This window comes from Plasmodium falciparum (assembly GCF_000002765.6).
Source record: "Plasmodium falciparum 3D7 genome assembly, chromosome: 13".
Classification (NCBI taxonomy): domain Eukaryota; phylum Apicomplexa; class Aconoidasida; order Haemosporida; family Plasmodiidae; genus Plasmodium; species Plasmodium falciparum.
The window spans coordinates 1,754,310-1,773,888 of record NC_004331.3 but is presented as its reverse complement, the minus strand read 5'-3'; the positions used below and the strand labels follow the sequence as shown (position 1 = coordinate 1,773,888).

General features: G+C 18.4%; 4 protein-coding genes across 4 annotated transcripts; all 4 read right to left on the bottom strand.

The window, feature by feature from the left end:
• Positions 1-1,961: 1,961 nt before the first annotated feature.
• On the bottom strand, positions 1,962-4,760 carry PF3D7_1344200 (endoplasmic reticulum chaperone GRP170; the record flags this gene model as incomplete). Its single annotated transcript, XM_002809021.1, has 1 exon — positions 1,962-4,760. One exon carries the CDS (start codon positions 4,758-4,760, stop codon positions 1,962-1,964), a length of 2,799 nt encoding a protein of 932 aa, XP_002809067.1.
• Positions 4,761-7,281: 2,521 nt separating this feature from the next.
• PF3D7_1344100 (TLD domain-containing protein, putative) lies at positions 7,282-9,699 on the bottom strand (the record flags this gene model as incomplete). The annotated part of the gene is made up of 1 exon (XM_002809020.1): positions 7,282-9,699. One exon carries the CDS (start codon positions 9,697-9,699, stop codon positions 7,282-7,284), a length of 2,418 nt encoding a protein of 805 aa, XP_002809066.1.
• A 2,198-nt stretch (positions 9,700-11,897) lies between these two features.
• On the bottom strand, positions 11,898-14,423 carry PF3D7_1344000 (aminomethyltransferase, putative; the record flags this gene model as incomplete). The annotated part of the gene is made up of 1 exon (XM_002809019.1): positions 11,898-14,423. The coding sequence occupies one exon, from the start codon at positions 14,421-14,423 to the stop codon at positions 11,898-11,900; it is 2,526 nt and encodes an 841-aa protein (XP_002809065.1).
• Positions 14,424-15,730: 1,307 nt separating this feature from the next.
• On the bottom strand, positions 15,731-17,677 carry PF3D7_1343900 (U4/U6 small nuclear ribonucleoprotein PRP4, putative; the record flags this gene model as incomplete). The annotated part of the gene is made up of 1 exon (XM_002809018.1): positions 15,731-17,677. One exon carries the CDS (start codon positions 17,675-17,677, stop codon positions 15,731-15,733), a length of 1,947 nt encoding a protein of 648 aa, XP_002809064.1.
• Between the last annotated feature and the right edge of the window lie 1,902 nt (positions 17,678-19,579).

Sequence of the window (19,579 nt, the reverse complement as noted above, 5' to 3'; positions counted from 1 at the left end):
TAATATTTATATAAAGCACGAAAGAGTTATTTAAAAAATACTTTTTTTATATAATTAAAAAAATAATTTTTTTTTTTTTTTTTTTTTTATATTTAACCCTTCCCAATTTTTTACGTACCCCTTAATATATATATATATATATATTATATTAGACATTTATTTTTCCCTTAAAAATGATATATTTTTACATTAAAATAATATTTGAGTATTATAAGGAAAAGAAAATTATATAATACATATATAATATGATAGATTTTTCTTTCTTTCGTTTTTTTTTTTTTTTTTTTTTTTTTGGAGAAAAGTACAATTATAAGTACCCTATAATATATATATATATATATAATGCATTACTTATTTTTTACTTATCCTTTATCAAAAATGAAAAATATGGTTATATATCCTAAATTACATATCAATGATTATAAATATATATTCATACATATTGTATATATGTATATATATATATATATACATATATTTTTTTTTATCTGCTTTACACTTGAAAAAAAAATTAAATTAAATAAAATAAAATAACAATAATATAATAAATCAAGAAACCTTACAACATGATAAGAAAAAAAAAAAAAAAATGAAATGTTTAAATGCATTTGTAAGATTACATATATATGTTTAATTTTTTTTTTTTTTTTTTTTTTTTTATCTTATAATTTTATATATTTTAATTAATTTTTTTTTTTCTATCCTTTTTTTGTTAATAAGAAAAAGTATATATATACCTATGTATATTGTGTCTTATATATATATATATATATATATATATATTTTTTTTTCCTTTTTTTTTTTATTTAACAACTATTTGTTAATTCATGTATTTTCCTAAATATTGTAAATTATATAAATTTATAATTTTTGTTATATATCATAGAATTTAAAGAAAACGTAAGCAAAGTATAATGAAAATGTAATCTACCAGTATTAATATTTGAGTATATGTTAATTCAAAAAGTGAAGGATTTTTAATTTTTTTTATTTTATTCGTTATAAAGTAAAAAATATTAATTGGAAAATAAGCTTTTTTACCATGTCTATATTTACAAAAAGAATCATATTAAATATATATATGGAAATAATTAAATAAAAAAACACACACATATATACATATATATCATAATGTTTTCCAAAAATAGAGTAAATATATATAAAAATAACATATTAATCTATTTAGCTATATATATTTAAATGAGCCAACTTTATTGTGCTTTCAATTTATCATATTTTTTTTTTTTTTTTGTAAATCATTTGTACATCCGCTTTTAAGTACTGAGTTAATTTTTTTAATTTAATGTTATTCTTGTCTTTTTTTAAAAAGAACAAAAATGTATATTAAGGATAATTCTAACATTTTAACAATATGTAGTATAAATATTTTTAGAAAGATCTTTTTCTCTATAAAAATAAAATAAAATAATAAAATATAATAATAATAAAATAAAAGAAGTGACATTATTTATATTATTTATTCTTTATAATATATTATGTATATTTATATTTTAAAAAATTAAAATCTTTTTATGTTAAAAGGAGAATATAAAAATCTTAGGATGAACGTATTGATTCTTAAAAAAAAGAAAAAAAAAAATAATAAGAGAGAATAATTGATATAAAATCATATGAAAAATTCTTGAAAAAATATTTTATGAAAAATATTCTAAAAAAAAAAAAAAGAAAAGAAAGGAAAAGAAAAGAAAAGAAAAGAAACATTTTTATAATAGAAATAAAATTAAACATTAACAAAATGTATATATGTACATATATACATATATACATATATAAATATATACATTCAGTAAAACAAATATAACCAGAAAAAATTATAAAAAATAAATATGTACATATAATATATTTCATATAAGTGATCATTATTATATGACAAAAGAAAACATAAAAAGAAATTCATATATATATATATATATATATATATTTTTTTTTATTTATTTTTTTTATAATTCATCTTTTTGATCTGATGCTCCATCATTTTTATTTTGCTCATCGTTGGATGATTGATTAGCATCATGTTCATTATTTTGGTTATCATCATTATTTTCATTATTTTGATTTTGTGCTGATTGTTCATTTTGATTTTCTGTTGTATTGTGATTTTTATCTGCGCCTGCATCTTGTTTTGATGTATTTTCATTTTGATTATCTGTATTTTTCTTATCTTCTTTTTTTTCAACAGGTTTTTTTAATTTATCTAATGTTTTAATTAACATTTGTATGGATTTAAATTTTAATTGAACATCTTTATGTTTAAAAAATGGAGCAGTATAATTATCTAATTTTTTTTGTTCTTCTTGTGCATGGTTCCACCATTGAACTTCTTTATCTAAAGAATCTTTGACCATTTTAATTGTCTCAGCAGCCCATGGTTTTTTTTCAGAGAGGTCCTTAATTTTTTCAATCATTTCTTGTATTTTTTTATTTGTTTCTTCAATAATTTTATCTCTTACTTGTAATTCTTCAGCTCTTTCTTTGATTGGATTATAAATATCTTGTAATTCATGAATTTTATTACTAACATTTTCTAAAGGTTCATCTTTTTCGGTATATAACCAATCTTCATATTCTTCTAGTTTATTGAGATATTCATTTCTCGTTTCTTCTTTTGTAACTTGTTTATATATATCTTGTTTCATTTTACTTCTGGTTTCATATATGAATGATTCTAATGTGTTTTTTTTCTCAGATTTTAAAAAAATATCAATATCGTGTTCATCTAAATTTTTTAAGATTTCCTTTTTTTCTTTTATTTCTTCAAAAGTAAGTGGTAACGGTTTTATATTTCTTGTTTGAAATTCAATAGGAATGTTATGTTTTATAATATCATTTTTTTTTTTCTCACCATTTTGTTTATTTTCTTCATTTTCCTTGTTTTCATCATTTGATTTATTTTCATCTCCTTTGTTTTGTTCATCATCACTTTTATTATTATTTGTGTCATCATCTTTATTTATTTCTTCATTATTATTATTATTATTATTTTCTTCATCACCTTCTTTTTTGTTATCTTTTGTATCACCAGCTCCATCTTTTTGTTCTTCATAAACAACAAGAACTTTATCTAATGATAAAATACCAAATTTATCTAAATGAAATTTTAAATTTAATTTTGGTGTACCAAGATGTTCATATTTGGATTTAATAGCATTATCTAGGTTACCTAAAACATACTCATTTATAATTTTTCCATTTTCATATACTGAAAATTTTAAATTATCTTTATATGTTAGTATAACATTTTTATTATGAGGATATCTAGAATTATAATTTACTAATTCTTTTTTAATATTAACCTTCTCTTCATTTGTCGTATTATTTTCTTCTTCATCAGTATTTACTAATATATGATATTCATTAGATACAATATCTTTATAATCTAAATCTTTTAATCTAAAATTTGCGCTATTATATGCAGCTATATAGAGAGAACCCATAGTAACAGCTTCATCACTATTTAAATGCATCCCAACTTTTAATGGATTAAAAAATTCAGTAACTTCATTTAATATTTTAGGTACTCTCCAACCGGATCCTATTAATTCTAAAGCTTCTATATCCTTTAATTGAAATCCTCCTTTTTCTAATGCTTTATTTATTGGTATTTTCATATTTTCAATTACTTCTTGTATTAATTCTTCAAAATCTTGTCGACTAACACTTTCATTTAAACTTTTATTATTATATAAACTTTCTATAAATACATCAGCTGACTTTTTAGCACTTAATAATAATTTTGCTTTATTTGCAGCAACAATTAATTTTCTCATAGCCTTTTTATCATTCTCTATAGATACGTTATATTTTTCTTCAAACTTTTTTCTTAAATTTTCAGCTAATAACATATCAATTTTATTACCTGAATTATTTTCCAAAGATTCACAAGCATATACTTGTACACTTCTTGAGCGAACTTTATCTTTTTCTACAAAACTAATAGTAGCAATACCTACATTTATATTTTTACTTCCTATATCTAAATACATAGTAAGTTTCGTTGTATTTAAAGGAATGTCATGTACATTATGTATAGCTGCTGCTGTCACGCCATTAATTATTCCTAATAATTCTAAACCAGCAATTTTACTTGCATTGATTAAAGCTTGTTTTTTTCTTTGAGAAAAATTACAAGGAACAGATATAACACAACCAATATTTAAATTTATATTTCTTTTCACTTTATAATCAATATTCAAATGTGTATATGCTAACTTTTTTATATAACCTAATATATTTGCTGTAACTTCTTCAGATGATATTACCATATTATCTTTTAGTTTGATATTTATTGTACCTCTTTTATGATCTACTACATAATCATATGAATAATACTTAGAACCAAAATCATTCGAAAAATCATAATTATTTATATCACTATAAAATTCTTCATTATTTTCATCATAATTTTCAATTACGAAATTCTCTTTATTCTTTAATGAATCAAATAAATTATAACCTAATATATTATTACTGTTTAGTAGAGTTAATTGTGGATATTTTGTGCTGTAAATCTTAGATTCTTCATCATATGTTCTAAACTTATTTGCAAAAGATATAGAATTTGTTATTTTCCTTTTACTCTGATTATTTAATAAAATATTAAATCCTTTACCAGGAGATACTATGGATACCTTTATATATTCATTACCAAAATCGATACCTAATAAGGATGAGCATTTTATTCTTAAACTATTATATATATATATTATAAAAAGTAGGAACAAAAAAAAACGAGGTCTCATTTTCACTCATAAATTTGTAACACTCTTAAGGCTATGTATTAAGTACAAAAAATACTAAAAACTATAAATATAACCACAATTAATATTTTATTATTATTATAATATATATGTTACTTCTTCTGTAATTATACAAATGTTATTATTATAGCAAGATCGTTATATCAACAATTGCATATACATATATATATATATATATATATATTTATATATACCTATGTAATTTTTATCTTTTATTTTTTTTTTTCCAATTATTAATATACTTTCTGTTTTTATTAATTAAATATAACTATTACCTTAATGTTATATATATATATATATATATACATATATATGTATGTATGTATTTTTTTTTTTTTTTTTTTTTTTTTTTTACTTGTGACAATATATTGATCTAACAAATAGAAATACTTGTCATAAGCATATAATACAAAAAAAAAAATATATATATATATATAATGTATTTTAATATAATGTATTTTAATATAATATATATTTATATATACATATTATATAATTTATTAAAAAACATATTGTAATTATATATATATTTATATATCATACATACATTACATTTATACAAATATTCAATTATTTTTATATTACTTTATGTTTTTTTTAATTATTCAGTTAAACATACATAAATATATAAACTATATTTTATATTGCTTAATATATATATATATATTATTAAATATAAAATAAACATTATATATATATATATATATATATATATATTTGTATATAACAATCTTAAAAAATATCAACATTCATGATTATTATATTTTTTTTTGGGAATATTTTGTGTATACATTAAAAAAAAAAAATAATAATAAATAAAAGGAAAAAAATAAAAAGGGGGAAAGGAAAAGGGGAAAAATAATATAATATAAAAAACAAAAAAGAAAAGAACAAAACTATATATTTAACGAGAATCGCTTCATAAAATATAAAAAATATGGTCGTTACATAAGAAAAATATAAAATGGGGAATGTAAACATAAAAATATTTTATTATACATATATTACATATACATAATATATATATGTATAAAAAATATATATATGATATATTATATATATATATATATATATATATATAAATAAGTACAGATAGAAATATTTTCTTATATATATTTTATTAGCACTTAATTCTTTTATTTTATTTGAAATTTTAATTTTAAATACATATTTAAAATATATTTTTTTTATATTTTATTTTTTAAGCATTAAGACTAGTTTTTATTATTATTCTCTTTTTTTCAAACACAGTAATGTATATGATACATAATATATATATTTATGTATATATATTATATATATATTTATTCAATAATAACACAAAATATATTTATATATATATAATATATAATATATATAAATTTATTTTTAATTCCATTAATTATTTTATTTATAATACTACTCAAAAATAATTCAATATAATTAAGTGATAATTATAAATATTAAAAAAAAAAAATAATAAATAATAATAATAATTAGAATAATGAAAAAATGAAGGAATCAAAAATCACCCCTTATAAAGAAAAAAATCAATACCATACACAAACATATTTATTTTTGATTTCTATTCAAATTTTGTCTTTTAAATGTTTTTTTTCAATACATTTATTTCTTTTCTTTTCTTTTTTTTTTTTGTTTTTTTTTGTTGTTTCTATTTTTAATATCTTTAAATATATTATGGTGTCCTATTATTATATTATTAATAGCAATTTTTTTTAAGAGTACTAATATATTATAGTGGAAAATACTTAAAAAAAATTTTAATATTCATATTATGGATGTATTTATATAAAGTTTATATAAATCACTGATGAAATTTTTATAAATATATATATATATATATATATATATATATTTATCAATACACGGCTCATGTTTTAATGTAACAAAAAAAAAAAAAAAAGATAAAAGATAAAAAAAAAAAGAATTATATAATATATATTATAATTTATAAAATTTATAGTATATAACTTTTAATTTATAAATATAAAATGTATAAAAATATAATATCTTTTTAATTATCAAAATAAAGTTTAACAAAAAAATAAAAATATATACATATTTTAAGAAAAAAATTTACGGTTTTAAATTTTTAATTTTGGATATATCTACTACACATTGGAATATTTTTCTAGTAATACAAAATTTTATTGGGGTTATTACTTTCCTATAGAAAGTTGAAAATTTTTTTTTCGGTGAAAAATTATAAAATAATTCATCTTTATTACATAATAGGGTTTCCACCTTATTGTAATTACTGATTAAATATTTATAATATATCTTTCTGTAATGAGAAAAACACATATTGTTCTTTAAATATATTATACTCTATAATATACACCAACATAAATATAAGGACATATATATATATATATATATATATTTTTTTTTTTTTTTTTTTTCTTCATTTTGTATATCACTTTCTCCATCCCCCCTCTCTTTCTTTGTCTAAAAATAATATAATTGTATAATTAAAAAAAAAAATAGCAAAAAAAATGTTGATTTATGTACTCGGTTTTAATTCTTCATATTTTCCAACAGAAAAAACTTTAGGAAGTAAAAATTCTTTATCAAAACTATTTTGTACTATTTTAGATTTATCAGTTGATCTTCTCTCTTGTTTACATGCTTCTTCATTTTGAATAATTAATTTTTGTTCTTGTAATGCCTTTTCATCACCACATCCCCAAGCTTCAACTTCACTGATTGATAATTTGTATAAAAATGAGTAGGAATCTAAATCATCTTCCTGGTCATCTTGTTCTAGTTCTTGTTCTTGTTCTTGTGCTTGTTGTTCACCTCCTGGTTCTAATTCTTCTCTTTTATCTTTATCATCTTGATTATCACCATCCTTACTATCTGATGAAGCATATGTATAATTACATTTTTTTCCTTTTTTATTTTTCTGTTGCGGAAAATATAAATGTCCACTTTTGTATGTAAAATCACTTTCGGTACAATAAGAATCTTTAAATTCATCACTTAAAAACAATCTAAAACATTCAGGTTTACCACCAAAACCTAATCCTTTTGGATAGAAACTATTCTTACTATTTAAATATACATAATTTGTACCAAATTGATTTGTTCTAATAATACGGAATACAGGATATGCTGAAAAAAGGAAATCATTAGAACACCCATGATATAAATGAGAATCCTTTAATGGAGTTGTACATACTCCTCCTAAAATCTGATTATCATTTGTTTTTATTACTATTACGATAGGAGAAGGATAATGAAAAAGACAACTCATAAATCTACTAAAACTCGTTCCTTGTTTCCATGAAGCATATAGTCTATACCACACATTATTACTAAAGCATGGTGAACATTGTCTTAAACTAAAAGCTATTTCATCAGTTAATATTTTACTAGATTCATTTAAAAATAATCCTCTCCAGCCTTTCGAACTATTTTGTAATTCAATAATAGATGCTGATTGTTTATATGCATCATTCTCCAATAACTTATTTTTATTATCTTTTTTTGCTATTTCGTTTTTTTTCATACTAGTATATATAGAATGTATTAATTCAATACTATTAATACATATATCATTTATATTTGGTATTTCATTTTCATCAATAATAAAAGTATTGGTTTTATCAACCTCTTTTTGTTGTTCGTGTTCTAATTGTATATCTGTTTCAGCAGCATTTGACAGTTTTTTTTTTTTTTTGTTATCTTTATTAATTCCTTCTGTTAATACATTTTCCTTATTCATAAAATGCTTCCATGTTACATTCGAATAATTAGTACTCATATTCGTAAAGGTAGAATTTATATATTCAATTACAAGTGAATATATAGAATTTTTATTATTTTCCAAAGAATTAGCATATAATCTAAAACCTATAACAATATTTTTAAAATCTAAATTTGTTTCTAATGAACATGATAGTTCTTTAAAAAAAAATGCCAAGTCCCAACTATTTTGTCTATTAATTATAGAATCATCATAACATTTCATTTTTATATTATTTATAGGAAAATCTTTTTCAGCTAGCTGATTTACATTTGATAATTTAAATAACATATTACTTGGGCATAATAAATACAATTGCTCTATATACATATATGTAAAAAGATGATGTATTGCTTCTTCTATTGATATTAAATCTTTAACTATATAGTTTTGTGGATATTGACTTGTAATTTTATTTTTCTGAACAATAAATATATTATCTTTAATAAATTTATAATTTCTTTCTTTTTTATTATTCTTATTTATTGTATTTACATTTGAATCGGAATATACTAAATCAAAAGAATTACGTTTTTTATCTAAACTATTATCATCATTTATATCATCATCATTATTATTTTGAGGATCATCATATATATTAGGTTCATATGTATCCGTAGCCATACAACAATCTTCCCTTTTAAAATTTGCTTCAACAATTTTTGTAATATTTAATTCTTCATTATTGTTTTCATTTTCTAAATCATTTTCTTCTAATATATTCAATTTTATAGTATCATTATTATTTGATATACTATACCTTAGAAAACTTAAAAATAATATCCTAATAATAATTCTACTCTTAACATTATGCAAATATGATAAAATATTTATTATATCTTGTAATGATATTTCATTACTAATTTTTTTATTGCTTTTACTAAATAATATATTTATAGCATAATTTATACCATAGTTATTTGTATTATTACTAGTACTACTATTTTTACCTTTATTGTGCCTATTCTTCTTTCTTAATACTTCATGAAAAGATGGAAGTACTAAGGCAATATAAGGTCTTAATATATGTGGATAAGCGTAAATAAATTCAAATGTACTAATAGTTTCATTTAACTCTTTTTTATTCAAGTTAAATTTCTTCCTAATATTTTGAACTTCTTCCTCACTCAAATTACCATGGTTAATTGTACTTTTAGAGTACCCCTCTCCCATTATAACAAATCAATAAATGAACTCAAAAAAAAAAAATATATATATATATATATATATATATATATGGGCGAGATATATTTATAAGTTTCAAAAAGTGCGGTCACAAGGAATTATTATAAATATATATATATATATATATAATATATGTAAATTTTCTTTTTCTCTACAACTTAAAAAATAAAAAGTATTCTAAAATATCTATCTATAATTTATTTTTAATTTTTATTTCATTATTTAATTTAAAATGAAGACATCCACACATAATAATATGTATTCATAAAAAATAAATAAATATATATATATATATATATATATATATGTACGATAAATAAACATACATTAATTTTAATTTAAATAAATTTTATTATATGTATTATTAATTTCAAATAAATAATAATACACTTAAAAAAAAAAAAAAAAAAAAAAGAAAGAAGTAAATATCGTACACCAATGTTTCTATAAAAAAAAATTTCATATATATTATTTAATTTTTGAATATATTGTATAACAAGAAAATAATAATATTTAAAAAAATAAATAATACATTATATGTACATTTATAAAGTATATAAATAATAATACATAATATGAATAATATACTTAATAATTATGTATTTATAAACATTAATAACTTAAAGTATATACAAATATAATGGTTTTTTTTTTTTTTTTTTTTTTTATGGAAAAATGTATTCATTTAATTTGTTCATATTTTATTCTTCATTGGTATAAATATATTATTCGAAAAAATTAAAAAAAATAATAATAATGAGAAGCGACAATTGTTTTAAAATATAAACTCTATATCATTTATTTCATAATATATATGTAAATAATATGTACATATATATATATTATATTATATATATGTATAGAAGCGTAATTTATATAGCATGTAAAAAAAATTCATTTTTGTTCTTACATTTATAATTTTATAAATATAAAATATATATGTATATAAATATTTTTAATTTATACATATAAATATATTTATTAATAAATATACATTTATATCTATTAAAAATAATTTCTAATTCTTTTAAAAACTAATTATAATAATGTATTAAATTTATAAATTAATAATGCAAAAATGTAATATAATATATAAACTTTATATAATAATATACAATAAAAAAATAAAATAAAATAATAAAATAAATAAATAAAAGTAAAAAAAAAAAAAAAAAAAAAAAAAAGAAAGAAAACAAAAAATGTACTATAAACAACACCATATATATATATATATATTTTTATAATATTATATAATTTTAACTTTCACTTTGTTTTCCCCATGATATTATATTGAAGTTTCTATTTTCTTTCTTTTTTATTTTTTACACTTTCTACTTATTTTTCTTATTTCAGTGTATTTTTGTAAAAATCATAAATGTGTAAAAAATGTTTTTTTTATAATTAATCAAAAAAAAAAATTAACAAATATAAAAATTATACTTTTAAAAATTCTTGTTACTTTGAAGTATAAAAAAATTAAGCATTCAATTAATATATATTAATATAAATTAAAGTTTTTTTTTTTTTTTTTTTTTTTACATAAAGCTTAAAAATTATTTATTACATTAACAAACAAACAAAAAAAAAAATCGAAAATATGAATTAAGAAAAAGAAAAAAAAAATTTATAATCCAATCTATAAATTTCATATTTGCATCATTTCTTCACGTTATATGAATATATTGGTGAAAAGGGATTTGAGGTTAATAATAGGGGGGAGGGGGAAATAAAAAAATACACAATTATATATTAAATCATTTTTTATTTAAAAATTTTATAAAAACAAATATATATATATATATATATATATATATATATATATATTTTAGATGTCGATATTTTTTTGTATATAAGATAAAATTTCTTCTTCTGATACTATAGTAAATGTGTGTAATATTTTCACACGACAAAATAGGTATTATATTATATATAAATATATATGTGTATTATGGAAAAGCTTGGTATAACATATATAATTATATATTCTACATGGAAAAAAAAAAAAATAAAAAAATAAAAAAGAGAACAAATTAACAAACTCATTTTACATTATATTATAAAAAATAAAAATAAGTATATTTACGTTATTTTTTATTATATTTTTATATTTTAATTCTTCATATGGTTTTATTTTATATTATTCTATTTTATTTATTTATTTATTTTTTTTATTTTTGTTATATTTTTTAATATTTATGTTCTACGAACGGTAATGCACAAACTTGAGCCAGAGTAAACTTATGTGCAGATCTGCTGCGTAAAATTTTATATTTTTTTTTTTTCGAAAAATCTTGAGGTATATCAGTTGGTATAGATATAAGGACTTGCTCATTATTTTTTGCGAAATCTCTTTTAATATAACCTTGAGCTATTCTCTTTTTATATATTGGACTCCATGTACATGATGTTATATATCCTATAGGTCTTTTATATGGATAGGATAAAATTTTACAGGTTTTAAATATTAATTGATTAGATAAGATTCCGACGCGTAAAAATTTGGGTTTCATACTATACTCTTTCAATAAATTTTGAAATCCAAAAATACTTTTTTCTTTAATTTTTTTATATTTCAAAGTCCATGCAAGTGAAGCTGTTATGGGACTTGTATTCTTAATTATATCTGTGCCATAAAGAGGAAAGCCTGATTCCATTCTTAGAATATCTAATGCATATGCACCTGCTAATTTTACAATTTTGTGGTTTAGAAATATGTCTACAAAAAGATTACTGATATTATTATCAACAATAAATTCATATCCATCTTCACCTGTATCACCTATTCTTATACATATGATTTCATAGATATCAAGAGACTTATTTATATTTTGTTTGTTATCATTTAATATTGCCCCATTTTTTATTACATTAAATTTTTTAAAGCTCATATATGGTATTTGAAAATATGACGATTTTATCGGATTATGATCATCACTTTTAAAATATAAGGTGTTTACATCTGTACATATTTTTTTTTGATCGTTTTTATTATTATGCTTTTTTATAATTACATTATTCAAATAACCTATACTTTTGTCTTTATTATTCCAATCATAATATTCTAATATATCATTAAAAATCATATTTGAAAGAGGCCCTTGTAAAGATAAAATTCTTTTATTTATATCAACTTGTATATGTACATCCATACCACTGTCTTTACAAAATAAGATATAATCACTTAAGAATTCATATAACCCTTTTTTATAATACCCCGATGTAATTAATGTAATATCTTTTTCTGCTTTTAGTACATAACATGTATCCAATATATATGCTTTATTATCTATTATACAAGTATAAAAAGCATCGTAATTATTTACATCATATATATCACTAGATATAAATTGATTACATATATAAAAACAATCATTTCCACTTAATTTTATTATAAGTTGATATGACTTGTCAAATAAGGAGCATTTATTTCTTGTATGTAAATATTCATTTAAGGTCCCGTCTTTATATTTTGAAGGAATAATACAATTGTTATATAAAATAAATGAAGCATTATTTTTAGAAAAATAAGAACCTAGTTTTCTATTTCTATCTATAGTATTTAATGTACTAAAGATATCTAAGCATCCGATATCTATATCATTTTCATCTGTATAATTTAGTAAATCTTCGATATATAATTTTTTCCAATCATGTTCATTCATATATAAATTTTTTAAATTATCATTATTAGGATCACATTCGAATTTTTCTATAACATGATTTTCATCATTTTTACCTTTTTCTTCTAAAGGTAATGGTATAACATGTTGTTTATATAATTCGTCTGTTTTTATAAATGAATTAAATAAAGGATTCCCTACATTCGTATTATTATTTGAATTAATTAACATATTATCTATAAGAACATTTGAACCTTCTTCATTATGACATTTTAAATTATCTTCTTTTTCTTTTTCATTTTTATCCATTATACAATTATGTTCCATTTTAACATTAATAAAATTATTTTCGATTTCCTTTCCACTTCCATTCTTTTGATTTGTTTGTTTCTTTTTTTTTTTTTTTTTATCATGTATATCTTTTAAATAATCAGGTGTTTTGGGGTAATTATTATTTGCATTATAATTTTCGTGTAATTCATTAATATTACTATATGTATCTACTAATGTTTTTATATGTTTATCTACAAAATGTTGAGGGCTTTCTATTTTATGTATTATTTCTTTTTTTTTATCTATGAAATTATCACAAATAGAGAATAAATTAAAATTTAATATATTATTTGATATGTTTATATTTTTAGAATCATTATTAATTAGTTCATTATAATCTTTATCAATGTTACTTTTATTCATTAGTTCCTTTCTCATTTTTATCATATTTTTAATACATTCTTCTTCTTCTGAGAGAATTTCTTCTTTTATTTTTTCTTCATACTTAAAATTATTTCCACAATTTTTTGTAACTTCTTTTAAAGGATTCTTTATCCATCCCCCTCTACTTCCTTTTTTCACCTTTGAATATTTTGGTATATTATTGGGGTTATGCTTATATTTTTCCTCATAAAACTTTTGCCTCAGTTCTTGTCTTCTCCTAGTTACAGCTCCATAAGTACCGAACTTTCTATTCGATTTTTGTATAAATAGTTCATCCAAAAAAGAAGGAAAGGAAAACTGAAGAAAAAGGGAACTACCATCTTTTATTTTATAATGACAAAATTCATTTGCAAAATAGGAAATATATTTTTGCATTTCAAAAGAAATGAGTAAATGGATGTTAATAAATAAAAAGAAGAATTTGCATTTAACTTATAATCATAATAAGTTTAACAATTATATACACATTTGCATAATTTAACTTACGTTAAAAGATGAAGCATAGAAATATAAATATATAATTATATATATGTATATATATATAATAGAAGCATCACACTGTACATGGATGAACAGAAAAAATAAATAACATAAAACAAAAATGTATACATATATATATATATATATATATATTTTAGATTTTCATCCAATTATTTTTTCCCTTTTAATATGTTCTAGTATTTCATAATTTTGTTCATTTAAGGGTATTTATAAAATGGTATTAATATATATAAATAATATTATGTTTTTTATTTAAATAAAAATTAAATATATATATTTAATATATAAGTAAAACCTTTGTTCTTCCTATACATATATATATATATATATATATATATATATCAATTTATGGTTCTATAATCCAATATTTATTAGGATCATAATTTCCATGATTGATTCAAACATTAATTAGAAATTCATTCACAAAAATTCAAAATAAAAAAAAAAAAAAAAAAAAAAAAAAAAAAGTATATATATATATATGTACATTTATTTATTTTTCAAAGAATCTATATTAATAAAATATTTCTTAACACTTTCAAACATCCAAAAAAATTACACGCTAAATAAAATCAACCAAGAATATATTTTCTTTTCAAATATTTATATTATGTGTGAACAATATATATATAAATATATAAATTTCTTCCTTTTTAAAAATTATAAATATTCTTAAGAAATATATAAGTTTATTTTATTTTTTTAAACAAAAAAAGAATAATATAAATATTTAAAATGTATGCAATGAGAAATGTAAAAAAAAAAAAAAAAAAATAGGCATATACATTTATATATATATATATATGTGTGGGTGTATTTTTAACTAAAGGATTTATTTAAAAAATGAAATATCTTAAATGATATATTTTAAATGAAAAATATATACATATATTTTATATGTATAAAACAAAAAAAAAAAAAATTTATAAAACAATCAACCAAAAAATAAAATGATAATATTTTGAATATATATAACTTCTATATATCTATAAGTTCATATATATGTTACATAATTATATGTTATCCATTTTTTTAACAAAAATAGAAAATGATTAAAGTGTATGATGATAATGTGGTGACATTGTCATGTAACTTGCTATCACCAGATATTATATATATATATATATATATATATATATATATATATATATACATATATATTTTTTTTTTTATAATACGAATCACATAAAATGGGAAAGAATATTATCCTGTGTGTATTCTTTATTTTTATACAACTTCCACGTTCTATCAAATGATGTAGAAGAAATAAAGGAACCGTCAGGAGCTATATCAACATTACGTACTTTATTATTATTATTACATAATATTTTGGTACAATAAAAATTAACAGAATCCCATATTTTAATAAAAGTATCAAATGAACTTGAAACAATATATCTTCCATAGGTTGGTTCAAAAAGAGCATCCGTAACAATTTTATTATGTGCTAAAATATTACAAGAAATTTGGAATTTTCTTAAATCAAATATTTTAATAGTATTATCAGTTGAACAAGTACAAAACATATTTGCTAGAAATGGATTAAAATTTATATTCATTATAGAATTATTATGTGCCATTTTTATTTGTTCAACATTTTTACCAGTTCTAATATCCCATAACATTAAACCTCCTTTAGAATCTCCTGATATGTATAAATTACCATAAGGATTAAAAGCAATACTATATACTGTAGTATTATGACCTTCTTGATAAAATAATTCTTGTTGTGTTTCTATATCGAACATTTTTATGGTTTCATCATCTGAACATGTTAATACATATTTATTTAAGGGGTGAAAACATATTTTATTTATTCGATCATCATGAGCATTTACTTTGCATAATAAATAATTTTTATTTTGTGCAGATAGTTTATTTTTATTTGAGTTATATTTATCAACCTTATGCGAATTATTATTTTTATTGTCACTTATATTGTCACTTATACTGTCACTTATATTGTCATTAATATTGTCATTAATATTGTCACTTATAGTGTCACTTGTATTGTCACTTATATTGTCATTTATATTTTCATTTATATTTTCATTTATATTTTCATTTATATTTTCATTTATATATTCATTTATATTGTCATTTATATTGTCATTTGTATCATCATATTCATCATAAAATGGTTTCCATATACAAAACGATTTATCAGATGAACATGAAGCTAATAATAAATCATGTTTTGATAAATCCTTATAATTCATTGTACTATAATATGAGTAATTATTAGGATAATTCCATTCTATACAATTAATTTTTTCTTCATGACCATTTTTTAATGTTTTTATTAAATTATAATCATCATTTCTATAATTAAAAATATTAATATATGAATTAAAACTACTAATAGCAAATACACTATTATCTGGAGAAAATTTACCCATGGTCAGAGGTCTATCATCACCTAATTGTGATACATATAAATCTGATTCTTTTTTTATATGTTCATTAAATGAAGTAATATAATTTTCGTACTCTTTTTTTGAATATCCATTTTGAAATTTATTTATCATTTCTTTATATAAAAATATTCTTGGTAATGTTTTTATTGTTATTTCTATTCTACTTTTTTTTAAATCTTTAGTACCTTCTGTATAACATTTCTCTTTTAAAATATCTTTATCTTCTTCTCTCACCGTTTTCATATGTACATTTTGTTCTTCTTTTGTGTCATGTACATCTTTTAATTTGTGTTTATCATGAACTTCATTTATTTTATTAGCTTCGGATAAACCTGATGGATATAAATCACTAAAATCTATATAATACCTTTTTAATATATTTTTGAATTCTTCAACATCATCTTCCTCTTCTATTTTTTTCTTAATTATTAGTCTATCATATTTTGTTATTAATATATTTTTTAATCGTTTCCTTTTATCATAACTATCTTCTCCAAATAAACATATAGGTTCCTTTAATAATCTCAAAATATTCTTTACATCAATATCTTGAGTAGGTATACCTAAACACACTTTCCTTACCTTACTTCTTATTTCGAATTCTTCCAATAACCTTTCTTTATTATCATTTTCATTAATAACCATTTCACTACTTTTCTTTTTTGTATTATCATACAATTTATAATCATGAAGAACATCACCGATTTTCATTTTTATCTAAGAAAATGTATATGTTATATATTTAATATAAGATTAATACAAATACGAGAAAAAAAAAAAAAAAAAAATTATATTTAAATATGGTAATATATATATATATATATATATATATATATATATTTTATAACATTTTGTTTTTCTTTTTTCATTAATATTATATAAACTATATATCTTGTAGTATACAATACATATTAAATATATATATAATATATATAATATAAATTATTATAATATATTATTAGTTTGCTGTATTATTTTATATCCTTTTTCATAATTTTACTTTAATCATGAAATATCTTAATTCATATGTATACAAAATCATATATATTAAGAAATATATGAAAATATTAATAGGATAAAAAAATAAAAATATATAACATAATAATAATAATAATAATATATATATATAAAATATATATATAATTATTTATTAAAAATAATAGTATTTTCTTACCTATATAAAATTTTATTATAAAAAATATATTCATATTATATATATATATATATATATATATATATATAATATATATATAATATTATATATATGTATGTAATGCAGATAAATTTATATAGAGCAAAAAAATATATATTACAGATATTTATGTAATATTATAATTTCAAAATAATGCATTTCTTTTTTAATAAGCATATATTTTTATAATAAATTGGAAATTAAATAAGAAGAAATATATTCATATAAAAGAATATATTTTTATTATATTAAGAGAAATATAACAAAATATATAAATAAATAAAAGCTTGTAATGATAATGCATAATATTGCATTTATTTAATTATAGAGGCAAGAAAAAACATAAGTATTAATATATATTTAAAAAGAAAGAAATGAAAAAAAAAGCGGAATTCTAGGTAGTAAATATTATATATATATATATATTAATTTAAAATGAAGAAGTAATTTTATATGACTTAAAAAAAAATTTACTCCTGATCTTATGATTTGTGTATAATTATATTATAATAATATTATAAAAATGGAAAAATCCAAAAAGAAATTTAAGACATTTTTATGTAGAAGAAAACAAAAACATTAAAACAATTTTTCGTATATTGAAATCAAATAGTATTCATATGTATTCAAAAATTCAATGACATTTATTTTATAAATATATGATATTTTCCTTTTTTTATTTATTAAATTTAATTTTTTTTTTTTTTTTCTCTCCTTATATGATACTATACATATTTTAGTATATCTGAATTTTTTATTATATGTCCTTCGGTATTTAGTAGTATTGCATAAGAAAAAAAAGGTATATATATATATATATATATATATATATATATATATATTTAATTATTTATTTATTTTTTTTATAATACTTATTTTGTATTATGTGACATATAAAAATAATAAATCATCAAATACAATTATAACCAAAACACACCGGTAGACCCTATAAAAAGTAAAAATTAAAAAATATAGAGTTATATAATTTCAAATACATAATAAAAAATAATTAATATATATATATATATATATATATATATATATATATATATATATATATATATATTATATAGTATTTTGCATATATATATTATCTATATCATTTGTGATAAATACTAATAAGAATTATTCAAAACTTATTCAATTATATAATATAATATATTTAATAGGTATTTTCTTCCTATATATAAATAATACTAGTTGAAAATGTAAAAGGAAATGTGTGTGCAATGTGATAATTAGATTATAATAACCTTCCACAAAAAAAAATATATATATATATTATTATATATATTTTTATTTTTTTATAATTCTTAATATTAACACAATATTGTATATACTTATATAATTTTTCTAAAAACAAGTTTACAAATTAATGTTTTTTAAAATTATCAAATTATAATTTGTTGTAATTATTCATA